The sequence below is a fragment of the Nyctereutes procyonoides genome, unplaced genomic scaffold, assembly GCF_905146905.1.
Source record: "Nyctereutes procyonoides isolate TBG_1078 unplaced genomic scaffold, NYPRO_anot_genome, whole genome shotgun sequence".
In the NCBI taxonomy this organism is placed as follows: Eukaryota; Metazoa; Chordata; class Mammalia; order Carnivora; family Canidae; genus Nyctereutes; species Nyctereutes procyonoides.
The window spans coordinates 5,710,033-5,735,515 of record NW_026575036.1 but is presented as its reverse complement, the minus strand read 5'-3'; the positions used below and the strand labels follow the sequence as shown (position 1 = coordinate 5,735,515).

General features: G+C 42.3%; 1 protein-coding gene across 1 annotated transcript; it reads left to right on the top strand.

Annotated features, from left to right (window-relative positions):
• The first annotated feature begins 2,742 nt into the window (after positions 1–2,742).
• On the top strand, positions 2,743–23,909 carry LOC129505543 (cationic amino acid transporter 3-like). Its single transcript, XM_055318582.1, has 3 exons — positions 2,743–2,756; positions 21,853–23,366; positions 23,496–23,909. The coding sequence occupies exons 2-3, from the start codon at positions 22,014–22,016 to the stop codon at positions 23,907–23,909; spliced, it is 1,767 nt and encodes a 588-aa protein (XP_055174557.1). The 5' UTR covers positions 2,743–2,756; positions 21,853–22,013.
• The last annotated feature ends 1,574 nt before the right edge of the window (positions 23,910–25,483 follow it).

Genomic DNA, 25,483 nt, shown 5'->3' with positions numbered 1-25,483 from the left:
CAAGAGTGGCCTGTTTTCCCAGGACTGGGTCTGCCCTGAGCTCCTTCTTCAGCTGTCTTCCTGCCTGTGTCCCTCCCTCAGAGTGTGAGGGTCTCTCTTCCTCTCACATCTATGTGAGTCTCACCCTGGGAGCCAGTGTCGGCCCTGCATGTCCCCTATCAATATTCTGTGCTGCCTCCCGCATCCCTGGTCCCTCTTTACCCTCCCTTCTAGAGCTCTCCCTGCTTCTCTCATCTCTGTGTCTCTCAGTCTCTATGCCTGTCTCTGGCTCACACACTTGTGTCCTCCCCTATTCCCTCCTCCCCCTTCAAGGTTCAGAGACTTCAAGAGAATCACCAGTAATGGACAAAACCAACAGATTTCACCATGTTGTGCATCTCCTTGATGAGGCATTTAAGGCCCAATAACGCATCCTCCCTATTCTCCCCGGCCTGGGCCAGATCATTTCTTTATCTGGTGATTATTTGTGGGACTTGGATTTTCCTCCAACCTCCCGCCCCCTCTCCCCAGTAGGCAGTGAGTACCATAGGAGAAGGGGAAGGGATTGTTCTGGGGACCAGATGCAGGATACCCAGACCCTCCCCTGCACCTGCCCTTCTTTCCCTCAAGCAGAGGCACATCTGGGACAATCCCAGCCTGAGGCAGGGAAGACTGCCTAGGACCTGGGAGCAGACACAGATCACACACCCAGCTGCCCCTCTCCTAATTTCCTGTCATCACAGCCCTCCTGCCAGTCTTGCCAGGCTCCTCTGCCTCTAGGAATCCTGGCTCTGTGGTCTAGGCTGGACCATCACCCCCTCCCAAGCACAGTGCCTGGAACACAGGAGGTGCTCAGTCAGGGCCCCTGGTCCCTGCTCCCTGGAGATGTGTTAGGACGGGGGCCGTGGGATCTGTAGGGTTTTTGTTATTATTATTATTATTATTATTATTAAAGTCTCATTTGCCATCATATAGTATAACACCCAGTGTTCATCCCATCAAGTGCCTCCTCCGTTCCTGTCACCCAGTTACCCCATCCCCCCCACCCACCTCCCACTCCACTACCCTTTGTTTGTTTCCCAGAGTTAGGAGATTCTCATGGTTTGTCTCCATCTCTAATTTTTCCCACTCATTTTTCCTGTAGGTTTTCCACAGGTGGAGGTTCTTACCAAGATCTGGGACAGTTCTGTCTGCTCTATGTTCAAAGGTCTGTGATTATATAGTTAGTATAGACTCTGTTCCTTTAAGGACCTGTTGCTCCCCTTCTCTCCCCTCCCTCCACCTCCACCTCTGTCTTTAAAGCACATAATTATAAAGAAGATGTGGTCTATGTATACAATGGAATATTACTCAGCCATTAGAAACGACAAATACCCACCATTTGCTTCAACGTGGATGGAACTGGAGGGTATTATGCTGGGTGAAGTAAGTCAATCGGAGAAGGACAAACATTGTATGTTCTCATTCATTTGGGGAATATAAATAATAGTGAAAGGGAATATAAGGGAAGGGAGAAGAAATGTGTGGGAAATATCAGAAAGGGAGACAGAACAAAAAGACTCCTAACTCTGGGAAATGAACTAGGGGTGGTGGAAGGGGAGGAGGGCAGGGGGTGGGGGTGAATGGGTGATGGGCACTGAGGGGGGCACTTGACAGGATGAGCACTGGGTGTTATTCTGTATGTTGGTAAATTGAACACCAATAAAAAATTAATTTATTAAAAAGATAAAATAAAAAAACACATAATTTATGATTTAGATGAATCTTGTGACTATCAAGTAGAGGCAGTTGTTCCACTTTCCTTGAAACCCATTGCTTGTGGGACTATCACATGTGCATTCAGTCCTGGGCGTCTAAATAGGCTCTACTTTCTCCATCTCTGGGAGGTCTTGCCTCTGAAGATTAATATTCTGGGAAGGATTCCTTCCTTTGATCACTGTTTCAGGGTCTTGGAAGCCTTACATTGTGATTGGCTAGAGCAGAGAAATCTATAGGCAGGGACTATATCTTACTTCCACCAGCACAAGGCTTAATGCACATTCATTCAGAATATACTATGAACACTGAGTGACTGTCTCAGGACATCCCTTTGGGGATGCTTAAGTCTATTCTCTTTTCATTTTATTTCTGGCATCACTGGAAACGTGGCTGAGGGGCCAGGATGGTTGGTGGTTTTAGGGGAACCTGTAGGAGATTCTGGGAGAGGCAGCTGGAGGTTGGGAGGGTTGCTTCTGTGCTTGTTTACAGGACTGCTGAGTGAGCTTTTTAGCTGGATCTGGGACTGGCCTCCATACCCTGAACTCCACCAAGCTCTCCACACTCTCCTTTTACTAGCCAGTACTTCCTCCATGCCCAGGACCCTAGAGAACTTTTTTCCTTCCACATTCACATTTTGCTGCCAGAAAAGTCTCCAGGAAAGTCCCATTTAAACCTTTAGTCCACTTCCTCACCATGCAGGGCCCCAATGGTCTTCCATTGTCCCCCTCTAGTCTTCCTCCACCATTCCAGCTAAGCCACCTCCCTCCTACTTTCACATCCTTCTCAGGCCCTTTTTGCCCTTTGGCCTCAACAACCTGAGGCCCAGCTTGGTTAGTACTCAGACTTCCTGAGGCCCCTCCTCCTCAAGATCTTGCCTCCCCAGGGACTCAACTCAATGAGGGCCTCTCTAAGCTCCACTCCAAGCCTGACTCTGGTTGGCCAAGCTCCTTCCCTGTCCATGGGTTTGTCTTGCTCTTTCATCCCAAGTGTTTCTCCTCCGAGGCAGAAAAAGCCCCTGGGTAAGTGATTTCTGCTATTTAAGAGTTGGCAGAAAAACTGAGACAGAGTCAGAGAGGAAGAAGACTGGGCTTGGAGTACCACTGGCTATAGAAGCCCTGTGGGTTTTAAGCAGAGGGTATTTCATGGCACCAGAGCTAGACTTTGATCTGGCTGGTGTAGACCACTACCTTGTGGGTTTGGGAAAAGCAGGTATGTTTGCTGGGGTCAGAGGGATTTGGAGACCTACACTCTGTTCTTCTCCAGAACAGAAAGGTTCTCAGCTCTGATGAGCAAAATCTGAGTTAAGGGAGGTTATTCCGTGGAGCTTCTCCTCTAGCATCCTCCCACTGTTTGCCCTGCTCTCCTTTCCTTTCTGACCTGGTGCACAGCTTACTTTCTTCATCTTTGCCTCTCCCACAGGGCCTAGCACATAGTATGCTTAGACATATTCCTGGAATGAAGATTTTTTCACTGGGCATTACTGCCTTCTCCATGTTTTGACTTGCTCCCTCACTGGAGTTTCAGAAAGTCTCTTCTCATATCTTCTTAGAGAAGACATCGGTGTGAAATTTGTGGAATAGCAGGTCCAGTTTGATAAGGTGGTCACCCATCACCAGAAAGGACTTGAGGGGCTTCTTCCTTCAGGCTCAAGGAGCTAAATATCTATTATTTGTAGCTGCTAAAGGTATCTCCCTGCCTTTCTTATCTAATTTTAAAAAGAGTGGTGGTGATGGATTATAGGCTGGATCAGAATGTAGGCGGAAAGATTACCAAGGTCCCATGGGGTGTGGCCTCTTAGTGGCCATTAAAACACTGAGTCACCAAGAGGCAGTTGGCTGTTATCACAAAACTTATTTGCACCTATTTAATTTTGAAGGCTCTTGGAGTCTTAAACTGTTATTGTGTACATTGTTGGCAGTAGGCCAACACCAAAAGCCAAGACAATACTTATTCATGAATGCCCCCTGTTTTTTGCATTACATGTGGCAAATGTTAATTTCTAGGTTTTCTTTCTCTTGCTCTCTAGCAGTTCTTGGTCTCCTCTCCATTATCAATTGATGTGTGTTATGTGCTTCCAGAAGGCAGATTCATTTTAATCTTAAAGCAAAAATTATGCGGAATGGTCAGTTTCTTTACCAAGTATGTTCCAAATTGATAAATATGATCTTTGGATTATATTCACTTGGTTTATTCTTGTTCATTTTTTCTTTGATTATCACAGAAATCACAAAGCAGGATGGGAATGAGAAAGAGCTAGTAAGAGGGATAAAGGGTGTCCCTTAAAGAATGGTAACAGAGGCTGGTTGTTGTAGATTATGTTGCCTGAGCTGGGGTGAGGCTGGTGGGTCTTTTGTGGAGAACGCATATGGATTTATATTTGGAGAAGAGCTCAGAACTTTGAGGCATGATACAACTTTCAAATGACTGGATGATCTAGTCTTTCCTACAATAAAACAAAACAAAACAAACCATTTTTCAAAGGAGCAGGTGGTGGTGTGAAGCTGCCTGCCACCCAAGGTTATGAGGTAACCCAAGCACAGTCTGGTAAGAGAGGACAGAGACAGAGCTGAGTCCTTACAGGGGAGGACAGAAGAACACATTTAAAGATATGAAGGAAGATAACCAGAGAAATAGTCAGCCTTTCCATGCAGCCAGCCATGTTGTATGCAGTGTCAAGATGGTCATCTTGGTTTGGCATGAAAGAAATGTTAAGAATTTCCAAAACTGGATTGTGTCTGACTGTATAGCTGGAAATGAGTCAAATAATGAATAAGGAACTTTGCATTTGTCTTTGTCTTCTCTGAAGTTATCACAGAGGCACTAAGAAAAGGCATCTGTGCACAGCCATCCCAGAATGATACGAGATCATCTGGAGTCTATACAGCTCTAGAGAAGCTCCGGCTATCTGATTGTTTACCCAAATAATGGTGCAATGAAACTAATGTGGCATTACATGTAGCAGGGACTCCATAGATATTGTGGGGAGGAAGCAAAAGTGCTTTGGTCTGCATCTGCATAGATTTTGGTCTACATCTGGCATATGGATTTTGTCTACATACCTTTGGTATGGAGCATGTTAGTCTGCATCAGGGTGGGTTTTCACTGATTTGGAAATCAGCCGCTGCCAGACTGGGATGGGAGTTGGGAGGTGCTGAGGGTGATAGGGTAAGTAGATGAGTTGGAGGAGGTGTCTGTGTTTCCTCTTGGTCTAATTAGCAGACACTTTGGGGGCTGTCATGCCTTCAAGTTGTTTGCACCAAGAAATATTTACTTGGATAATTAGGGTTTCTAGCCTTATTGAGAGAACATGATGCAGATTCTACCCTAAGGACTTTTATATTAGAAAGGGAGACAAAGACTTCTCGTAACAACTGCAAACAGAATATAGTACAAAGTGAAATGATAGTTGAGAGGATACCTGGTAAATGATTCATTTGGTAAAGTTACTCTCAGAAGGTTACTGGGTGATAAGTTAGAATATTTATTTTTACGTCTTAGCTGAATTTGGTTACTTCAGATTTTTATCCAACCTTTCAGGGAAGATATGTGGTCTTTACGTCTCTTTCTCCAGAGGAGAGGTTGTACATTCATTACTACTGCAGTGGTTTCTCTCATTTTTCAACTTTTGCACAAACCAAGACTGATAATAATAATAATTATCATTATTATCATATTAATAAGAATTATTACCATCATTATAATAACTATTATTATTAGATGTTAGCATTAGATCTGCACTAATATCTAGAGCAAATATTTAACTGGATCTATTTTATTTTTAATTTATTTTTTTATTGGAATTCAATTTGCCAGCATATAGCATAACACCCAGTGCTCATCCCATCAGGTGCCCCACTCAGTGCCCCACACCCAGTAACCCCCACCCCCTGCTCACCTCCCTTTCCACCACACATTGTTCCTTCCCAGAGGTAGGAGTCTCTCATGTTCTATCTCTCTCTGATACTTCCCACTCATTTTCTCTCCTTTCCCTTTATTCCCTTTCACTATTTTTTATGTTCACCAAATGAATGAGACCATATAATGTTTGTCTTTCTCCGATTGACTTATTTCACTCAGCATAATACCCTCCAGTTCCATCCACGTTGAAGCAAATGGTGGGTATTTGTAATTTCTAATGGCTGAGTAATATTCCATTGTATACATAGACCACATCTTCTTTATCCATTCATCTTTCGATGGACACCGAGGCTCCTTCTACAGTTTGGCTATTGTTGACCTTGCTGCTATAAACATTGGGGTGCAGGTGTCCCGGGGTTTCATTGCATCTGTATCTTTGGGGTAAATCCCCAGCAGTGCAATTGCTGGGTCGTAGGGCAGACCTATTTTTAGCTCTTTGAGGAACTTCCACAAGTTTTCCAGAGGGGCTGCACCAGTTCACATTACCACCAACAGTGCAAGAGGGTTCCCCTTTCTCCACATCCTCTCCAACATTTGTGGTTGCCTGCCTTGTTAATTTTCCCCATTCTCACTGGTGTGAGGTGGTATCTCATTGTGGTTTTGATTTGTATTGCCCTGATGGCAAGTGATGTGGAGCATTTCCTCATGTGCTTGTTGGCCATGTCTATGTCTTCCTCTGTGAGATTTCTGTTCATGTCTTTTGCTCATTTCATGATTGGATTGTTTGTTTCTTTGCTGTTGAGTTTAATAAGTTCTTTATAGACCTTGGATACTAGCCCTTTATCTGATAGGTCATTTGCAAATCTCTTCTCCCATTCTGTAGGTTGTCTTTGAGTTTTGTTGACTGTATCCTTTGCTGTGCAAAAGCTTCTTATCTTGATGAAGTCCCAATAGTTGATTTTTGCTTTTGTTTCCCTTGCCTTCATGGATGTATCTTGCAAGAAGTTACTGTGTCCAAGTTCAAAAAGGGTGTTGCCTGTGTTCTCCTCTAGAATTTGGATGGAATCTTGTCTCACATTTAGATCTTTCATCCATTTTGAGTTTATCTTTGTGTATGGTGAAAGACAGTGGTCTAGGTTCATTCTCCTGTATGTGGATGTCCAATTTTCCCAGCACCATTTATTGAAGAGACTGTCTTTCTTCCAGTGGATAGTCTTTCCTCCTTTGTCAAATATTAGTTGACCATAAAGCTGAGGGTCCACTTCTGGATTCTCTATTCTGTTCCATTGATCTATGTGTCTGTTTCTGTGCCAGTACCACACTGTCTTGATGACCACAGCTTTGTAGTACAACCTGAAATCTGGCATTGTGATGCCCCCAGCTATGGTTTTCTTTTTTTACTATTCCCCTGGCTATTCGGGGTCTTTTCTGATTCCACACAAATCTTAAAATAATTTGTTCCAACTCTCTGAAGAAAGTCCATGGTATTTTGATAGGCATTGCATTAAACGTGTAAATTGCCCTGGGTAACATTGACATTTTCACAATATTAATTCTTCCAATCCATGAGCATGGAATATTTCTCCATCTCTTTGCGTCTTCCTCAATTTCTTTCAGAAGTGTTCTATAGTTTTTATGGTATATATCCTTTACCTCTTTGGTTAGGTTTATTTCTAGGTATCTTATGCTTGTGGGTGTGATTGTAAATGGGATTGACTCCTTAATTTCTCTTTCTTCGGTCTCATTGTCAGTGTATAGAAATGCCACTGACTTCTGGGCATTCATTTTGTATCCTTCCTCACTGCCAAGTTGCCGTATGAGTTCTAGCAATCTTGGGGTGGAGTCTTTTGGATTTTTTATGTAGAGTATCATGTCATCGGTGAAGAGGGAGAGTTTGACTTCTTTGCCAATTTGAATGCCTTTTATTTCTTTTTGTTGCCTGATTGCTGAGGCTAGGACTTCTAGTACTCTGTTGAATAGCACTGGTGAGAGTGGACATTCCTGTCTTGTTCCTGATCTTAGGGAAAAGGCTCCCAGTGCTTCCCCATTGAGAATGATATTTGCTGTGGGCTTTTCATAGATGGCTTTTAAGATGTCAAGGAATGTTCCCTGATCCCTACACTCTGAAGAGATTTGATCAGGAATGGATGCTATATTTTGTCAAATGCTTTCTCTGCATCTATTGAGAGGATCCTATGGTTCTTGTTTTTTCTCTTGCTGATATGATGAATCACACTGATTGTTTTTCGAGTGTTGAACCAGCCTTGCATCCCGGGGATAAATCCTACTTGGTCATGGTAAATAATCTTCTTAATGTAATGTTGGATGCTATTGGCTAGTATCTTGTTGAGAATTTTTGCATCCATGTTCATCAGGGATATGGTCTATAATTCTCCTTTTTGGTGGGATCTTTGTCTTGGAATTAAGGTGATGCTGGCCCCATAGAACGAGTTTGGAAGTATTCCATCTCTTTCTATCTTTCTGAATAGCTTTCGTAGAATAGGTATGGTTTCTTCTTTAAACGTTTGATAGAATTCCCCTGGGAAGCCATCTGGCTCTGGCCTTTGTGTCTTGGGAGGGTTTGATGACTGCTTCAATTTCCTCCCTGATTATTGGCCTGTTCAGGTTTTCTATTTCTTCCTGTTTCAGTTTTGGTAATTTGTGGTTTTCCAGAAATGTGTCCATGTCTTCTAGATTGCCTAATTTATTGGCATAAAGCTGCTTATAATAAGTTTTTACGATCATTTTTATTTCCTTGGTATTGGTGGTGATCTCTCCTTTCTCATTCATGATTTTATTTATTTGAGTCTATTCTCTCTTCTTTTTAATAAGGCTGGCTAATGGTTTATCTATCTTATTACTATTTTCAAAAAAACAACTCCTGGTTTTGTTGATCTGTTCCACAGTTCTTCTGGTCTCTATTTCATTGAGTTCTGCTTGAATCTTTATTAACTCTCTTCTTCTGCTGGGTGTAGGATCTGTTTGCTGTTTTTTCTCCAGCTCCCTTAGGTGCAAGGTTAGCTTTTGTACTTGAGTTCTTTCCAGTTTTTGGATGGGTGCTTGTATTGCGATGTATTCCCCCTCAGGACTGCTTTTCCTGTATCCCAAGGATTTTGAACGGTTATATCTTCATTCTCATTAGTTTCCATGAATCTTTTTAATTCTTCTCTAATTTCCTGGTTGACCCTTTCTTCTTTTAGCAGGATGGTCCTTAACCTCCACGTGTTTGAAATCCTTCCAAACTTCGTCTTGTGATTTAGTTCTAATTTGAAAGCATTATGGTCAGAAAATACGCAGGGGATGATCCCAATCTTTTGGTATCAGTTAAGACCTGATTTGTGACCCAGTATGTGGTCTATTCTGGAGAAAGTTCCATGTGCCCTTGAGAAGAATGTATATTCAGTTGCTTTTGGATGTAAAGTTCTGTAAATAGTTGTGAAATCCATACGGTCCAGTGTATCATTTAAAGCTCTTGTTTCTTTGGAGATGTTGTGCTTCGAAGACCTGTCGATTATAGAAAGCGCTACATTCAAGTCACTAAGTATAAGTGTATTATTATCTAAATATGTCTTAACTTTGGTTATTAATTGATTGGTATACTTGGCACCTCCCACATTCGGGGCATAAATATTGATGATTGTTAGGTCCTCTTGTTGGATAGATGCTTTAAGTATGATATAGTGTCCCTCTTCATCTCTCACTACAGTCTTTTGGATAAGTTTTAGTTTATCTGATATAAGGATGGCTACCCCTGCTTTCTTTTGAGGACCATTTGAATGGTATGTGGTTCTCCAACCTTTTATTTTCAAGCTGTAGGTGTCCTTATGTCTAAAATGAGTCTCTTCTCTGGGAAATGAACTAGGGGTGGTGGAAGGGGAGTTGGGCAGGGGTGGGCATGACTGGGTGACGGGCACTGAGGTGGGCACTTGACGGGATGAGCACTGGGTATCATTCTATATGTTGGCACATTGAACACCTAGAAAAATTTAATTTATAATAAGTAAATAAATAAATAAACAAACAATTAAATAAATAAATAATAAAATGAGTCTCTTCTAGACAGCAAATAGTTGGGTCTTACTTTTTTATCCAGTCTGAAACCCTGCGTTTTTGATGGGGTCATTAAGCCCACTCACGTTCAAAGTTACTATTGAAAGATATGAATTTAGTGTCATCATGATACCTATTCAGTCGCTGTTTTTGTGGATTGTTCCCTTGGACTTCCTCTCTGTGTTACAGAATCCCCCTTAGTATTTTTTGCAGAGCTGGCTTGGTGGTCACATATTCTTTCAGTTTCTGCCTATCTTGGAAGCTCTTTATCTCTCCTTCTATTCTGAATGAGAGCCTTGCTGGATAGAGTATTCTCAGCTGCATGTTCTTCTCATTTATGACCCTGACTATATCCTGCCAGCCCTTTCTGGCCTGCCAGGTCTCTGTGGAGAGATCTGCTGTTAATATAATATTTCTCCCCAAAAAAGTTAGAGATTTCTTTTCTCTTGCTGCTTTAAGGATCTTCTCTTTATCTTTGGAGTTTGCAAGTTTCACTATTAAATGTCGAGGTGTTGAGCAGTTTTATTGATTTTAGGAGGGGATGTCTCTATTTCCTGGATCTGAATGCCTGTTTCCCTTCCCAGATTAGAGACGTTCTTAGCTATGATTTGTTCAAATACATATTCTGTACCTCTGTCCCTTTTGGTGCCCTCGGGAACCCCAATTAAAGGTAGACTTTTCCTTCTGAGGTCGTCATTTATTTCCCTTAACCTATCCTCATGATCTTTTAATTTTTTTTCTCGTTTTTCCTCAGTTTCCCTCCTTGCCATCAAATTGTCTTCTATGTCACTCACTCCTCCTTCTAACTCGTTAACCCTCATTGTTAGGACCTCCAGTTTGGATTGCATCTCATTTAATTGATTTTCAATTTTGGCCTGATGAGACCTAAATTCTGCAGTCATGAAGTCTCTTGAATCCTTTATGCTTTTTTCTAGAGCCACCAGTAGCTTTGTAATTGTGTTTCTGAATTGGCTTTCTGACATCGAATTGTAATCCAAATTCTGTAACTCTGTGGGAGAGAGGACTGTTTCTGATTGTTTCTTTTGAGGTGAGTTTTTCTTTCTAGTCATTTTGCTCAGTGCAGAGTGGCCAAAAACAAGTTGTACTGGAAAACTCAGCCAAAGAGAGAAGAGATAAAAGAAAAAAGGGGGGGGGGTGGGGAGGAAGCAAACAGAAAACAAAAAACAATGGGGAGTATCCTCTGATTCTATATACTATAAATTCCTCGACTTCCCCTGGAACTTTCCAGTGCTGCTTGGTCAATACTCGCTTTTCCCCTGTCCTTCTACCTGGTCTTCTGTGGGAGGGGCCTGCTGTGCTGATTCCCAGGTGTGTGCACCTGGGGGAGCTGCTCTGCCCCCTGCCCGGTGCAAGGCTCAGTAGCAGTTGTTTATCCTGTTTATCCAGTGAGGCCACTGTGAGGCTCTGTGGGGGTTGTTTATCCTGTGAGGCCCCAGGAGGAACAGCAACAGTGGTGGCGGCCAGCTCTGGAGCCCTGGAGTCAGCTCCCGCAGGAACTACAGAACTCTCAGTCTGCAGGGGCCTGGATGCTCCCAGGCGGGGCCACCCATCTGCACAGTTCTGGGCTTCCAGGTGGCAGGAGCGTCCTTGCTGTCCTGGGCCCTCCCAGCCTCCGCCTGTCCTATGGGGAGTGCTGGATCTTGGGCTGTGTCCCCGGCGCCCTGGGCTCCCGGGCCAGCGCCGTTGGAATCGCGCTGCTGGGGCCGCACATCGCCCTCCGCGCAGAGCCGCCGCCTGAGCCGCCAGAGCTGCTCCCGGGGCCCTACCGGCCGCGCGCTGCAGCCCTTTAGGGAGCTCGGCCTACAGTGTGTGGCGTGCTCTCCCCTGGGGCCACCTCCTCTGTTAGTGCCCCTGGGAGCCTGAGGGCTTTCCCGCGCCTCCTGGGATCCTGCTCCAACTCCCTGTGAGTGCCTAATCCTACCCTCTTTCCTAACTGGGTGTTAATCCAGTACAAAATTCTAGTCTAGTGAGTTATACCACTGGACATTAATGAGGGGAGACCAGAGGATGAGGACAGCATATTGGAGAGATCAGATACCTATCTGTAGATGTGCCCAGAGAAGCCTCTAGAAGGATAGTCATGTTGAACAGTGGAAAGAGCATGTTCTAATTAGAGAGGGACAGTCTGTGTGAGGGCTTTGTTAATGCCACAACATGTGCATGTGTGGTGGAAAATTTGACCTGTTAAGCAAGAGCTACAGAAAAGATTGTACTAAGAGTAAGTGATAGAACAACAGTAAATAGAAAGCCTTGTAAATATAACTTAGAAATTTGGACTTAATAGAGAGAACTAAACTGCATGTCTTGTTGAGAGTGTTTGGTCTGTCTCAGTCTGTCTTTTTAAGACTTGTGGTAAGTATCATTTTCCAAAAGGTGGGTGGAGAGAACTCAAACTTGTTTTCTCTCACAATGTAGCAACCCAGAAGAATGTGATTTAGGGATTTATCAGACCTTAAGGAAGAGAAACTCTTTAAGGGCTGCTGGGTGACTCTGAGTGAGAAGTAAGAGCATCTCGTTAGTTAGAGTTCCCAATTTTATGGACCAGGAGGGTGGTCCAGGAAGTAGGGTAATAGGCTGACCCTGGATATGCAGCATTTGTAAAAGATAGAAACCTACCAGATAGAGGTCCAGTGTGGACAAGGTTCTAAATATCAATGTGGCAACATGTGAAACTCTCACTTTCTCTAGGGTTTCCAACACACTTAGAGTAATAGCTAAAGTCCTCATAGTGACTCTCAGACCCTACGTGAAGGATCTGGCTTCCTGCTTTCTATCTGACCTCATACCCTACTGCTTCTCACTCACTTACAGTGTCCTGGCCCTACAGGCCTCCTTGTTATTCCTGAAAGACATCCAAGTACCACTTCACACCCATCAGTATGGCTGCTATTCAAAAAACCAAAAACCAAAAACCAAAACATGATATGGAGTGTTGGAGAGGATGTGGAGGAATTGGGATGCTTCTGGTTACCGGTGAGAATTAAAAATGGTACAATCACAATGGAAAACATTATGGTGATTTTTCAAAATTATTAAATATGCAACTAGCGGGAAGCCCGCATGGCTCAGTGGTTAAGTGTCTGCCTTCTCTTCAGGACATGAACCTGGGGTCCTGGGACTGGGTCCCGCAACCAGCTCCCTGCGGGGAGCCTGCTTCTCCCTCTGCCTATGTCTCTGCCTCTCTCTGTGTCTCTCATGAATAAATAAATAAAATCTTTTTAAAAATGTAGCTAGCATATGTTCCAACAATCTTAATTCTGTGTATATATCCCACAAAATTGATAATAGGGACTCAAGTGTCTTGTTCATAATAGCATTATTCCCAAATTCTAAAATGTGAAATAACCAACATGACCACCAATGGATGAGTAGATAAACAAGATTTTGAATAGACACACAATGAGATATTAGTCAGCATAAAAGAGGAATTAGTTCTCTATATGTTACAACGTGGATGAACCTTGAGACATTATGTTAAGTGAAATAAGAAGATCACAAAAGGACAGTATTGTAGAATTCTACTTATATGAGGTACGTAAAGTAGTCAGAGTCAGAGAGACAGGAAGTAGAATGGTTGTTGCCAGGAGCTCCAGGGAGGGAAGAATGGGGAGTTATTCTTTAATGGGTATAGAATTTCAGCTGAGAAAGATGAATAAGTTCTGGTGATAAATGGTGGTGATGGTTTCACAATAGTGTGAAGGTGAGGCTTGGGTTGGACCACCCATTTTAAAGTTGCAACACCCACTCTGATCACATACTAACATTTGCTTGATTTCCTTTTCTCTGAAGCAAGGATTGCAAATCCAACACGATATACATCCTTATTACTTATGTTTAATGTTTGCGTCCTACTGCAGAAATGTTAGCTACTTGAGTAGAGGGTTGTTTGTGTTTTTGTTTGCATTATCTGGACTGCTGAATAGAGAGCAGTATATTTATTTGTTGAATGAAGAAATGAAGGACGATGATTGGACATAGACTTCTAGAGAAGGCCCAACCAGAATGTGAAATTGGGAGGATTTTATTCTTCTTTTGGTGTTGTTAAGTAATTTCTTCTACCCTGGATATGAGACTTGGCCCTAGTGTTCATGGTGGCTTTCCCTCTGTTTACCTTTCTGTATGTATTCTGACCTGTTTCCCACATTGGAAGTGTTTGTGTACACATGCACCACCACACTTAACTATAATTTAAAGCTCCCACCCTGAACTCAAAGCCTCTAATATTGTTGTCTTGACTGCTCCCTACATGACTTGTTGGGCTGTTTGAATTAGAAATTCAGAAATTCTGATGAAGTTCAGTTATCTAAAAAGATTTATAATTCTTTGTTTGAGAGCCACCGATTTGATTGGCTCTGCAGCTTTCTTTCTCTGGAAATTTTAAGGACTAAAGTATTTATACACTTTGGGATCAGGAAGGAGCTGTGCAAATATTCCATGCTCATGGATTGGCAGAATTAATATTGTGAAAATGTCAATGTTACCCAGGGCAATTTACACGTTTAATGCAATCCCTATCAAAATACCATGGACTTTCTTCAGAGAGTTAGAACAAATTATTTTAAGATTTGTGTGGAATCAGAAAAGACCCCAAATAGCCAGGGGAATTTTAAAAAAGAAAACCATAGCTGGGGGCATCACAATGCCAGATTTCAGGTTGTACTACAAAGCTGTGGTCATCAAGACAGTGTGGTACTGGCACAGAAACAGACACATAGATCAATGGAACAGAATAGAGAACCCAGAAGTGGACCCTGAACTTTATGGTCAACTAATATTCGATAAAGGAGGAAAGACTATCCACTAAAAGACAGTCTCTTCAATAAATGGTGCTGGGAAAATTGGACATCCACATGCAGAAGAATGAAACTAGACCACTCTCTTGCACCATACACAAAGATAAACTCAAAATGGATGAAAGATCTAAATGTGAGACAAGATTCCATCAAAATCCTAGAGGAGAACACAGGCAACACCCTTTTTGAACTTGGACACAGTAACTTCTTGCAAGATACATCCACGAAAGCAAAGGAAACAAAAGCAAAAATGAACTATTGGGACTTCATCGAGATAAGAAGCTTTTGCACAGCAAAGGATACAGTTAACAAAACTAAAAGACGACCTACAAAATGGGAGAAGATATTTGCAAATAACATATCAGATAAAGGGCTAGTTTCCAAAATCTATAAAGAACTTCTTAAACTCAACAGCAAAGCAACAAACAATCCAATCATGAAATGGGCAAAGGACATGAAGAGAAATCTCACAGAGGAAGACATAGACATGGCCAACATGCACATGAGAAAATGCTCTGCATCACTTTCCATCAGGGAAATACAAATCAAAACCACAATGAGAGACCACCTCACACCAGTGAGAATGGGGAAAATTAACAAGGCAGGAAACAACAAATGTTGGAGAGGATGCGGAGAAAAGGGAACACTCTTACACTGTTGGTGGGAATGTGAACTGGTGCAGCCACTCTGGAAAACTGTGTGGAGGTTCCTCAAAGAGTTAAAAATAGACCTGCCCTATGACCCAGCAATTGCACTGTTAGGGATTTACCCCAAAGATTCAGATGCAATGAAACGCCGGGACACCTGCACCCCGATGTTTCTAGCAGCCATGTCCACAATAGCCAAACTGTGGAAGGAGCCTCGGTGTCAATCGAAAGATGAATGGATAAAGAAGATGTGGTTTATGTGTACAATGGAATATTACTCAGCCATTAGAAACGACAAATACCCACCATTTGCTTCAACGTGGATGGAACTGGAGGGTATTATGCTGAGTGAAGTAAGTCAATCGGAGAAAGACAAACAGTGTATGTTCTCATTCATTTGGGGAATATGAATAATAGTGAAAGGGAATATAAGGGAAGGGAGAAGAAACGTGTGGGAAATATCAGAAAGGGAGACAGAACATAAAGACTCCTAACTCTGGGAAACGAACTAGGGGTGGTGGAAGGGGAGGATGGCAGGGGGTGGGGGTGAATGGGTGACGGGCACTGAGGGGGACACTTGACGGGATGAGCACTGGGTGTTATTCTGTATGTTGGTAAATTGAACACCAATAAAAATTAATTTATTAAAAAAAAAAGGAAGGAGCTGTGCTTGGATACAGAGGATTGCTATAATCTCTGGTGATGTTGCATTGAGAGTCCACTTTTCTGAAACTTTGAGAACTTGAAGATCATTAATACCATCAGTGCCCTTCCTTTCAAATATCAAATTTCTAGTAAAGCAATGTTGAAACTATCTTTGACAACTATCATATGGTTTCACCCACATGTGGAATTTAAGAAATAGTACAGAGTACCATAAGGGATGGGAGGAGAACTGAATAGGAAAAATCAGAGAGAGAGAGAGAGAGACAAACCATGAGAGGCTCTTAACTCTGAGAAACAAACTGAGAGTTCCTGAAGGGGAAGTTGTTGGGGGGATGGGGTAACTGGGTGGTGGGCACTAAGAAGCACATGTGATGTGATGAGCACTGGGTGTCATAAGCAACTGGTTAATTATTGAAAACTACATCTGAAAATGGTGGCAGTAGTTTGGCAAATTGAATTTTAAAAAGAAAAAAGAAAAAGAAACTATCTCTGAAGCTATCGAGGAGGGTCCAGCAGTCCAACTTCCTGATTGTCAGGAGTGTTAACACCCAGCCACAGGAACCGGTGGACTTGCTGCCTTGAAGAATGTTTTGAAAAGGAAAGGTCCAGAGTGAGGGTAGAACCCTTCTCAGGAGAGAATAATGAACACAATGACCTCCAGGACAAAGGAGAGTGAGTGGGGCGGGCTGGGAAATCAAGACAGCTTGCAATTTAGTGCGTGAATTGTTGGGTGTGACAGTAGTTCTTCATGGGGACTTGGGATTTTTTTTGTTTGTTTTAGAATTACAAAGGAGCTCAGAGACTGAGAGAAACACAGGGAAGAGGAAGAAGGGAAGGAGGACCCAGAGGCATTACGGAATTCATGGAAACTGGCTTCAAGCTCTCTTGTTTCTCTCTTCATTTATTTAAGCACATCCTCCAAGTAATCACCTCCTTTGGGAGAGACTATTTTCTGATTACACTGAGATTCACAGACCCAGGAAATGTCCTCAGGAAATGCACTTGGACAGATGATGGTACATGTTTTACTCTTCTGTTTATACCTCATTTTGACTGTTTCTTTCCAAAATAACAGCAAAAACAAACCTTCTAGGAATCTCAAGATAACAATAGTCAATCAATATTTTCATACATTCATTTTCTCTGCCCTAAATTCCTCTTATGGTTGCTTAGCATAACCTTGTCCTGAAGAGTGAGAATTGGGGATAAGAATGTATAATTTAGAAGTAGGAAGATGTATATGGACCCTGGCCCAGCCTTCTGGATGCTTTAGACTATAAAATAATTTAAGGACATATCTAGAACACCAGCTGACATGACAGAAAGAGAAAATTAGTTTTAGCTGAGCATCAGGATGGATAATAAGCACTGGTGAAAAGGGGAAGAAGATTGGAAATAATGGCTTACAAATGGCTTTCTAGATGTTGGGGAAAGCTTTTAGAATAATGTTAAGAAGATATATCATGCCAAGAATGGACAGAAGGAATGAGGAGAGTAACCCTAACAGGGAAGATACGTACCCAGGCCACAGGCTCATCCCAGGAAGGGTAAGTCAGGATGTGAGAGCTGAATTAGGAAAGAGGTGATGGACCTCATGGTCGGGGAAGAATTAGAGTGGGGCTCTGACTAGCTGATTCAGAGATCTGGCCTGAATATAAACCATTGGAATAATCAGATTATTGCATGGAGAAAGAGCATTTCTAGATATGGCATTTGAGGATGATCTTTCTCTGTGTTGTTATAAGGTGGATTTGTAGTAGGCTCGCCCAGGATTCCCAATCATGGGTTTGTTTTCTCTTCTATAAGATTGCTTGTTCATGTACTTGCTTGGCCTTCTCCTCTTGGAGTCGGGTAATTATTTGATTTTCAGATGCTTTGTTCTTTGAGCTGCTTCTCTGGTATCTTCCTATTTTAGTCTGTAAAATACATCTTCAGTAAATTGGAAAGATAACATGGACCACCCTGCACAACACAATTGAGGGAAACAGAAATTATGAAAAGCATTAGCCCTTTCCGACCCTGCCATTCAGATGGTCCTCCTCTGGGATTCCTGCTCAAGGTCTATGATATGGACTTTAGAAGAGTGTATGATATTTTTTTTGAGGGTACTAACCTCAGAGGGGTGGTGTGATTCAAGCACTGTGAAGAACCACTGTTGTGTCTTAGTTGGGAGGGAGGTGGCTGGGGACAGTTCCCCAGAAAGAGAAACCTAGTACAACCATTCTTAGTACCAACTACAGAGCCTCCAAGGACAGTTGAAGGACCTGAAGGAGAAGAGGAATTGGGAAAAGGAAAAGGAGTTCAGAAGAAACTAGTAGGAGGGGTGCCCCCATTTTCCATTGTTTTTCATCCTCTGTCTAGCAGGTATTCCTTCCTTGTATTCTCCATATCCTGAAGATTATATAATTCTGGTTCCCCTTCATGTTAAATCTACTGACTGCTACTGATTTATTAGCCTCTGTACTAGGTCCTCTCATAACATTATCTCCTGCAATTCCTGTATTGAACCCGCAGTGAACAGAGTGCGGTCAGTCCCTTCCTCAGTCATGGCATCTTCGCACCATCATTTCTTGTCAGGCCCCTTTTCAGTTCATTTTATTTTCCTTTTTTCATCCTTACCTCTATTCTTGTTTCCCCTCCTTACTGGAGGCCCTTGCTTTGGTGTAGTTAACAATGTTCTTCCAATCCATGCTCTACATGTATATTTAGATACATTTACCCATTCAACAACTATAGTGCCCAATTGTGTGTGTGTGTGTGTGTGTGTGTTCTTAATTCCACTAAGATTGTGCTTAAGAATGGTGGCACAAGTGACACCCCCACAGCAGTTCATGATGGTTTGTATCTTCTCACTGAATTCTCAAGCTGAGCCAGGGAGGCCAGTCAAGTAGTTTCCTTCTAGATGAGGTAACTGAGGCATAGATGTTAAGCAAATCACTATAGTTTATGTAGCCATGTGAAAGGTCCAGGATTCACATCCAGATTTTGTGTCATCATGATCATTATTCTTATCACTACAGTACCAGGCACTGTCTCTTCCAGAAATAAGATGAGGTATCTGTAGACAAAGATGATATTATTTATTATTATCATTATTATTGTGTTTGAGCATTGCTTGTTTTCAATGCCTGGTCTGACTCAGTAAGCCTGGACCTCCAAGTGTTTAGTAACAAAATGAATGAGAATATCAAATTAGAGTCCTTAGCTTTCAAGGCAAATTATTTGGAATAAAACTCTTTCCATATGTCTGATGAAGGGTAGCTAACAGACTTGAGTTTTAGTGGATGATTTCGGGGCTCGATATCTATAAAGACTAATTGATTATATTGTTTGGGGACTGGATCATTTTCAATTTTACATTTGAGGTAGATGATATTAAGTCCATATTGCATGCTGGGCTTGTGCTAGGCACTCAGCTACATATCTCACAGGCATCATTTCACTTACACCTCACAACTACCCTATGAGGGATTCACTTTTTCTCCCATTTGACTGTTGTGGAAACTAAAGCCCCAAGAGGTGAACTAATTTGCCCCCTGGGTGTGAGATTGAGTTGAGTTTTGAACCTGAACAGCCTACCTACAGAGCCTTACTCCTAGACACTAAAGTGTGCTGCCTTTCTGTAAAGGAAGCTTTTATAATTTATTCCTTTTGAAACTGAGGACAATTTCTTGTCAGGTGGACTGGAGAGCAGTCATGTGATGTACTAGTGGAATAGTATCTCCAGAGGGAGAGAATATGAAATTTATAAATAATACCTAGGTGTCTCTGTTAGGCCTCCTCTGTCTCCTGAAGTAAGAACCTCGGCCTTAGGACATCGTACGTAGGTTATACAGCCTGATCATGATGCTTTTCAAAAAATAGGGATTCTCTAACTAGGCATAGGTAGTTGGTTGCCTATAATCCAAGACAGACTGATATTTTTAAAGAAAGTGTCCTCAAAGGCAAACAATTCTTTATCACCTTGTATGGCTCATTCCTGCTATGAATGACATGCAGTGAAGGTTTTGTCTCTGGTGATGTTCCTTACACACTTCACTTTCATTGACTTCTACAAGGAAGGTAATACCATCTACATATTTACTGAACAAGGTTTTTAAGGTTTGTGTGGCTACAAAGTAGGTATCTCAAAGTCATGTAGGCAGGAATTCTGGATTATGGTCTCTTTTAGGTTTTCTTCTCAGTGTGGTCATTTGTTCCACAAATACTTCTTGATCATCTAACTCACAGTTTATTGGTGGAGACAGGAGGCTGATCTGGAATTTTGATACATTAGGATTAATGGCACATGAGGGATCCTGTGTGCTATGAGAGTACATAGGGAGGGCACCACAAGGGTCAAGGGAGGCTTCTTGGGAAAGCACTCTTGAGCTGAGAACTGAAAGTGAAGTGGAGGTAGCTAAGCGAAAGGACCAAGAGGGCATTAGAGGCAAGGGAACAGGGTGAGTGTAGAATTTTGCAGCTCGGGTAGGAACTGGGTAGGGGATGAGGCTAGAGGGACAAGTACATCGATACTGTAGAAATGTTCTATTAGGGAAGAACAGACCTGCCTTATGTATCTCACCTACTGATTGGTAAATCATAACATTGGAACTGGTGAGTCGCAAACAAGGAGTCTACATGGATTTATAGACAGAAGGTCTGTCCCATAACCCAAAAGTTCCTTTTGATCATCCGTAGAGAAGACTTTTCAATTTTGACTTCATCTTTATGTCTTTAAAATCTCTGACAACATTTTGTAATCTTCTCTCAAAACCAAAGCCTCAGTAGGGAGGAGAGTGGGGGCTGCATCACTGTCCCCTATATTCCCCACTACTCATTTCTGGACATTGCTGTGAATTTTTCACCCAAAGCCTTGTTCCCCTTGAGGAGAGGACCATTTGAATAGCAGTAGGGAAGGAGGGGGTAGGAGGAATCATATGTTCCATATGTAGCATTTGTTCATTAAGAAAATATATTTAATATTTTCAGACAATGGTTTGTGGGAGTTAGAAAAACTCCTTTTGACAAATTAATAGACAATTATACGCAAGTGCTTTAATACCTACTCACAGAGCAGGGCAGGGTCTCCAGGCCCCTGGCAGCTGCCATCACAGATGGTTCAGGGTGTTTATAAAGCACAGTGTGGCTAGTGAGGAGACTGTCTGCAGAAGTCAGCTCACCTTCTCTTTTGGAACCTAGAGAAGGAGGAGACAGAGGAATTATTTTGGTTGTGAGCTATTGAGCTAGGTGACTTACTTCTTTTCTCCCTATTCATCACATCCTCATAAATGTGCACATAAAAGTTGAGTGAGTTTTTGAGTAGTTGGTTTGGGCGAGTTGTATTGAATGTCAGAATTCACAAAACCACCTTCCTGGCTCTTCTCACTTCTCAGTCCTGGACCTGGGGTGGTACTGCCCCCATTTCTCCAGTGTTACCTTCCCAGGCAGCCTGGTCCTTTCCATTTTGCAGGTGGTTATGAAGGCCCTGCCCCTTCCTCCCTCCTCCTCTCTGTTCACAGAACACCTGTGGGCCTATGGGTAATGGGAAGGGGTGTACTATACATTCTTGGGCATCAGTACAGCTGAATGGATGAGGCATAATGAGGAGAAAGGGGACCAAATCCTGTCTATCTTGACTATCTGATTTTGGGGCTAAGTGTTGTAAGACTGAAGGATCTCTATTTGTATATTAAACTCAGATGATTTTTTAAAAATGAGTCTGTAATTGCAATGAGGCCCATTAGTCCCTGATTTTATGTGTCATAATTCATGTTCTAGCACTGCACACACATATCCAGTGTGTAATTTATTGCACAATTTATTCATTCCCTGCTGTGTCTTACAGCTTAATTAGTACATGAAGCTACAGGAATTTGATGAACCCAAATGGGATTATGTCATGTGGTGTGTAAAAAAGAAGAATGTTGAGAGGTATTTGGTACTTTTTCTGTGGAGGAAAACTGAGTTGATCTTTCTATGATGTCCTTTGGTGTCACTTTCTGTGATATTTGGGCTGCAACATGTGATGTGATTTCTGAGCTTTGGTTGGTGAGTTGAATAATGGGGTCAGTATATATTTATTGTCTATTCTGTCTTAGGCATTATGGAGCAACAGCACACACCAGAGGAAATATAAAGCAGCAGCTTTGAAGACTGAGCAACCAGTTGAGGCATCCTCAACCCAACTGGGCTTAACGCAGCTTCACTGAACCTGATCTGAGACTCACGGCTCCCCAGGATTGCTACAACTCTAGCTAGAATGCTGTGCCAGGCACTCCGAAGATTTGGTAAAAAGCTGGTGCGCAAACATCCACTGGAGCTACCTGTGCCTGAGACTGCCCCTGCTAGAAGCTTGAGCACTCTGGATTTAGTGGTCCTGGGTGTGGGCAACACACTGGGTGTAAGTGTATATATTTTGGCTGGGGAGGTGGCTAGAGATCAAGCAGGGCCATCTTTTGTGATTTGCATTTTGGTGGCTGGCCTAACTTCAGTGTTGGCTGGGCTGTGCTATGGAGAGATTAGTGCTCGGATTCCCCATTCTGGCTCCGCATATCTCTACAGCTATGTCACTGTAGGTGAACTCTGGGCTTTCATCACTGGCTGGTTCCTCATCCTCACCACTTTTGCTCACATAGGCATTAGGATCTGGGCCTGGACCTTATTCTTTGACAATCTTTTTGGGAACAAGTTCTCTCTGACCTTGCAGGAGACTTTTTTACCACAAGCTCCTGGTATTTTTGTAGAAATTCTAGGCTTCATTGTTATGTTCCTTCTATTATTGATCATGGAATTGCTGACTCGGAACATTAGGCAGCTTTCTCTGGTTACCAAAACGCTCACTTTGGTGAAAGTATTGGCACTTGGTTTTGTCATCATCTCTGGCTTCCTGAAAGGGGACCTGCACAACTGGAAGCTCACAGAAGACGACTACATAAAGGCTGGACTCAATGACACCTCTAGCTTGGGCCTTCTGGGCTCTGGAGGATTTGTACCTTTTGGCTTCCAGGGGATTCTCCGTGGATCAGCTACCTGTATCTATGCTTTTACAGGTTTCAATATTATTGTTACCAGGGTCGAATTAGCCCAGAATCCCAAGTGTTCAATACCCAAAAGCATTATGATTTCACTGTTCATTTGCTTTTTGGTGTATTTTGGTGTGTCTGCGGCACTTACACTTATGGTGCCTTACTACCAACTTCAACCTGGGAGCACCTTGCCTGAGGCATTTCTCCATATTGGCTGGGTCCCTGCCTACCATTGTGTAAACTTTGGATTTTTCTGTAGTCTTTCTACCAAAGTCTTTGGCAACATGTTCCCCATACGTCAACAGGTATACATGATGGCAAAGGATGGCCTCCTATTCCCTGTCCTTACCAGGATCCAAACCGGCACATATATGCCCATTCTGGCTACCATGATCATTTTCATTGTTGGAACAATAATGGCATTCTTCCTTGGATTCACTGATCTCTTGGACCTCAGGTCAATTGGGGCCCTCTTAGTTTTCTCTCTGCAGGCTTTTATTGTTCTCATCCTCAGGTATCAGCCTGAAAGGAAGAATGGGGGAAAAGAAGCAGAGGTTATGGGAGAGAATGAGAGAAATGAAATGCAGGTGCAGGAAGAGAATGAGGGAAATGAAACACAGGTGCAAGAGGAGAATGAGGGAAATGAAGCGCAGGTGCAGGAGGAGAATGAGGGAAATGAAGCAGACGTGCAGGAGGAGAACAGACCTGCAGCTGAGAGTTTGACTCTGCAGGCACTATTTTTTCCAGGCAATCCCGCCCCCACTGCATTCTCTGGCTGGGTTGTCTCTGTTTGCTCCTCACTGCTTGTTCTGCTGCTGACTCTTCTCTGTCTGGTGCTGGCCCGGTGGCCAGGTCTGCTTTCTGGAGACCCATGGTGGATCACAGTGGTTGTGCTGCTTCTGGTGCTCATCACTGGGATGACTGGGGTCATCTGGAGGCAGCCACAGAGCTCCTCTCCCATTCACTTTAAGGTACCTGGTCTGCCTCTCCTCCCGCTCCTGAGCATCTTTTTGAATATTTACCTTATGATGCAGATGACAGCTGGCACCTGGGCTCTATTTGGTTCCTGGGTCCTGGTTGGATTTGCTGTCTACTTTGGTTATGGGATCCGGCACAGCCCGATCCCTTAAACCTGCTTCACTTAGGTCAAAAACTATAGATCTTGAACTTAGCGGAGCCAATACAAATTTTGTTTGATATCGTCACACGAATGCACTCTGGTTACCCTGCACAATAATAGGGAGTACTCTTGAGCACAGAGACAGCTATGCCTCCCTTGGGATGTTTGTAGAGGAACTCTAATAGTGCTCTTTATTTATTGTGAAGAATATTTCTTTTCTCTTTTTCTCTCGTCTACTTTTCAGTTGTGTTTCTACTATATACTGGCTTTTTAAAAAAGATCTTATTGAAAGAACTAGAGGGGGATGCCTGGGTGGCTCAACAGTTAAGCGTCTGCCTTTGGCTCAAGGTGTGATCCTGGAATCCCAGGATCGAGTCCCACATCGGGCTCCCTGCATGGAGCCTGCTTCTCCCTCTCCCTGTGTCTCTGCCTCTCGCTGTGCATGTCTCTCATGAATAAATAAATAAAATCTTATGAAAATGAAAGTTCAGAAAGAGATGTGGGTAGCTTAGTTTGTTCAGTGTCCAATTCTTGATTTTGGCTCTAGTCTTTTTTGTTTGTTTGTTTGTTTGTTTTTTTTTTTTTTTGGCTCCAGTCTTAATCTCAGAATCCTGAGATGGAGACCCATGTCAGTTTCAATGTCCAGTGTGGAGCCTGCTTAAGATTCCCTGTCCCCCTGCCACTCCTCTCACTGATGCTCACTTTCTGTCTCTCTCTCCTTCATAAATAAATAAATAAATAAATCTTTAAAAAATAAAAGCTAAAATACATGCTTTTCTTTGGGTTAATGTCCAGTAGTGGAAATACTGATATTTCTATATTTTTGGGTGGAGCTTCTATACTGATTTCCATAGTGGCATTATGAAATACATCCCATCAATAGTGCATGAGGATTCCCTTTTCTTCATAGCCTCACCAACATTTCTTAATTTTAATTTCTTTTTTTATTTTAGTTATTGTGACAGGTATAGTGTTATCTTATTTAGTTTTAATTTATATTTCCATGATAATTAGTGACACTGAGCATCTTTCATGTGTCTGTTGCCTATCTGACATGTCTTTTTGAGATAAATGTTGATTCAGGTCCTCTACCCATTTTTTAATGTATTATTTGTGTTTCTTTGGTGTTGAGTTATGCAAGGCCTTTATGTACTTTGGACATCAACCCCTTGTTGGATATATCCAACAATATATTTGCAATATTTTCTCCCATTATATACTTCACCTTTTATTTTGTTGGTAGTTTCCTTTTCTGTGCAAAAAGTTTTATTTGTATGAATTCAAAAAAGATATATGCACTCCTATGTTTATTTACAATACCCAAGGATATGAAGCATCCCGAGTATCCATTGAAAGACTAATTGATGATAAAGAAAATGTGGTACAGATATATGTGAAAATAATCACATATATGTATACATATGTGAGATTGTGATGTTACATGGAATAATAGATCAGAGAAACATAAATACCACGTAATTTCACTCATATATGTACTTAAGAAATAAACAAATAAGAGAAGAGACAGATGAAGAAAAACCACCCCAGACTCTTAAATACAAGGAAGAAACCCGTGTTTGCCAA

Excerpts from the sequence above, each read along its gene's own strand:
- LOC129505543 (XM_055318582.1), top strand. The coding sequence starts at position 22,014 with ATGCTGTGCCAGGCACTCCGAAGATTTGGTAAAAAGCTGGTGCGCAAA. Across the intron at positions 23,367-23,495 it reads ATGAGAGAAATGAAATGCAG|AGTTTGACTCTGCAGGCACT; the intron begins GTGCAGGAAGAG and ends CCTGCAGCTGAG.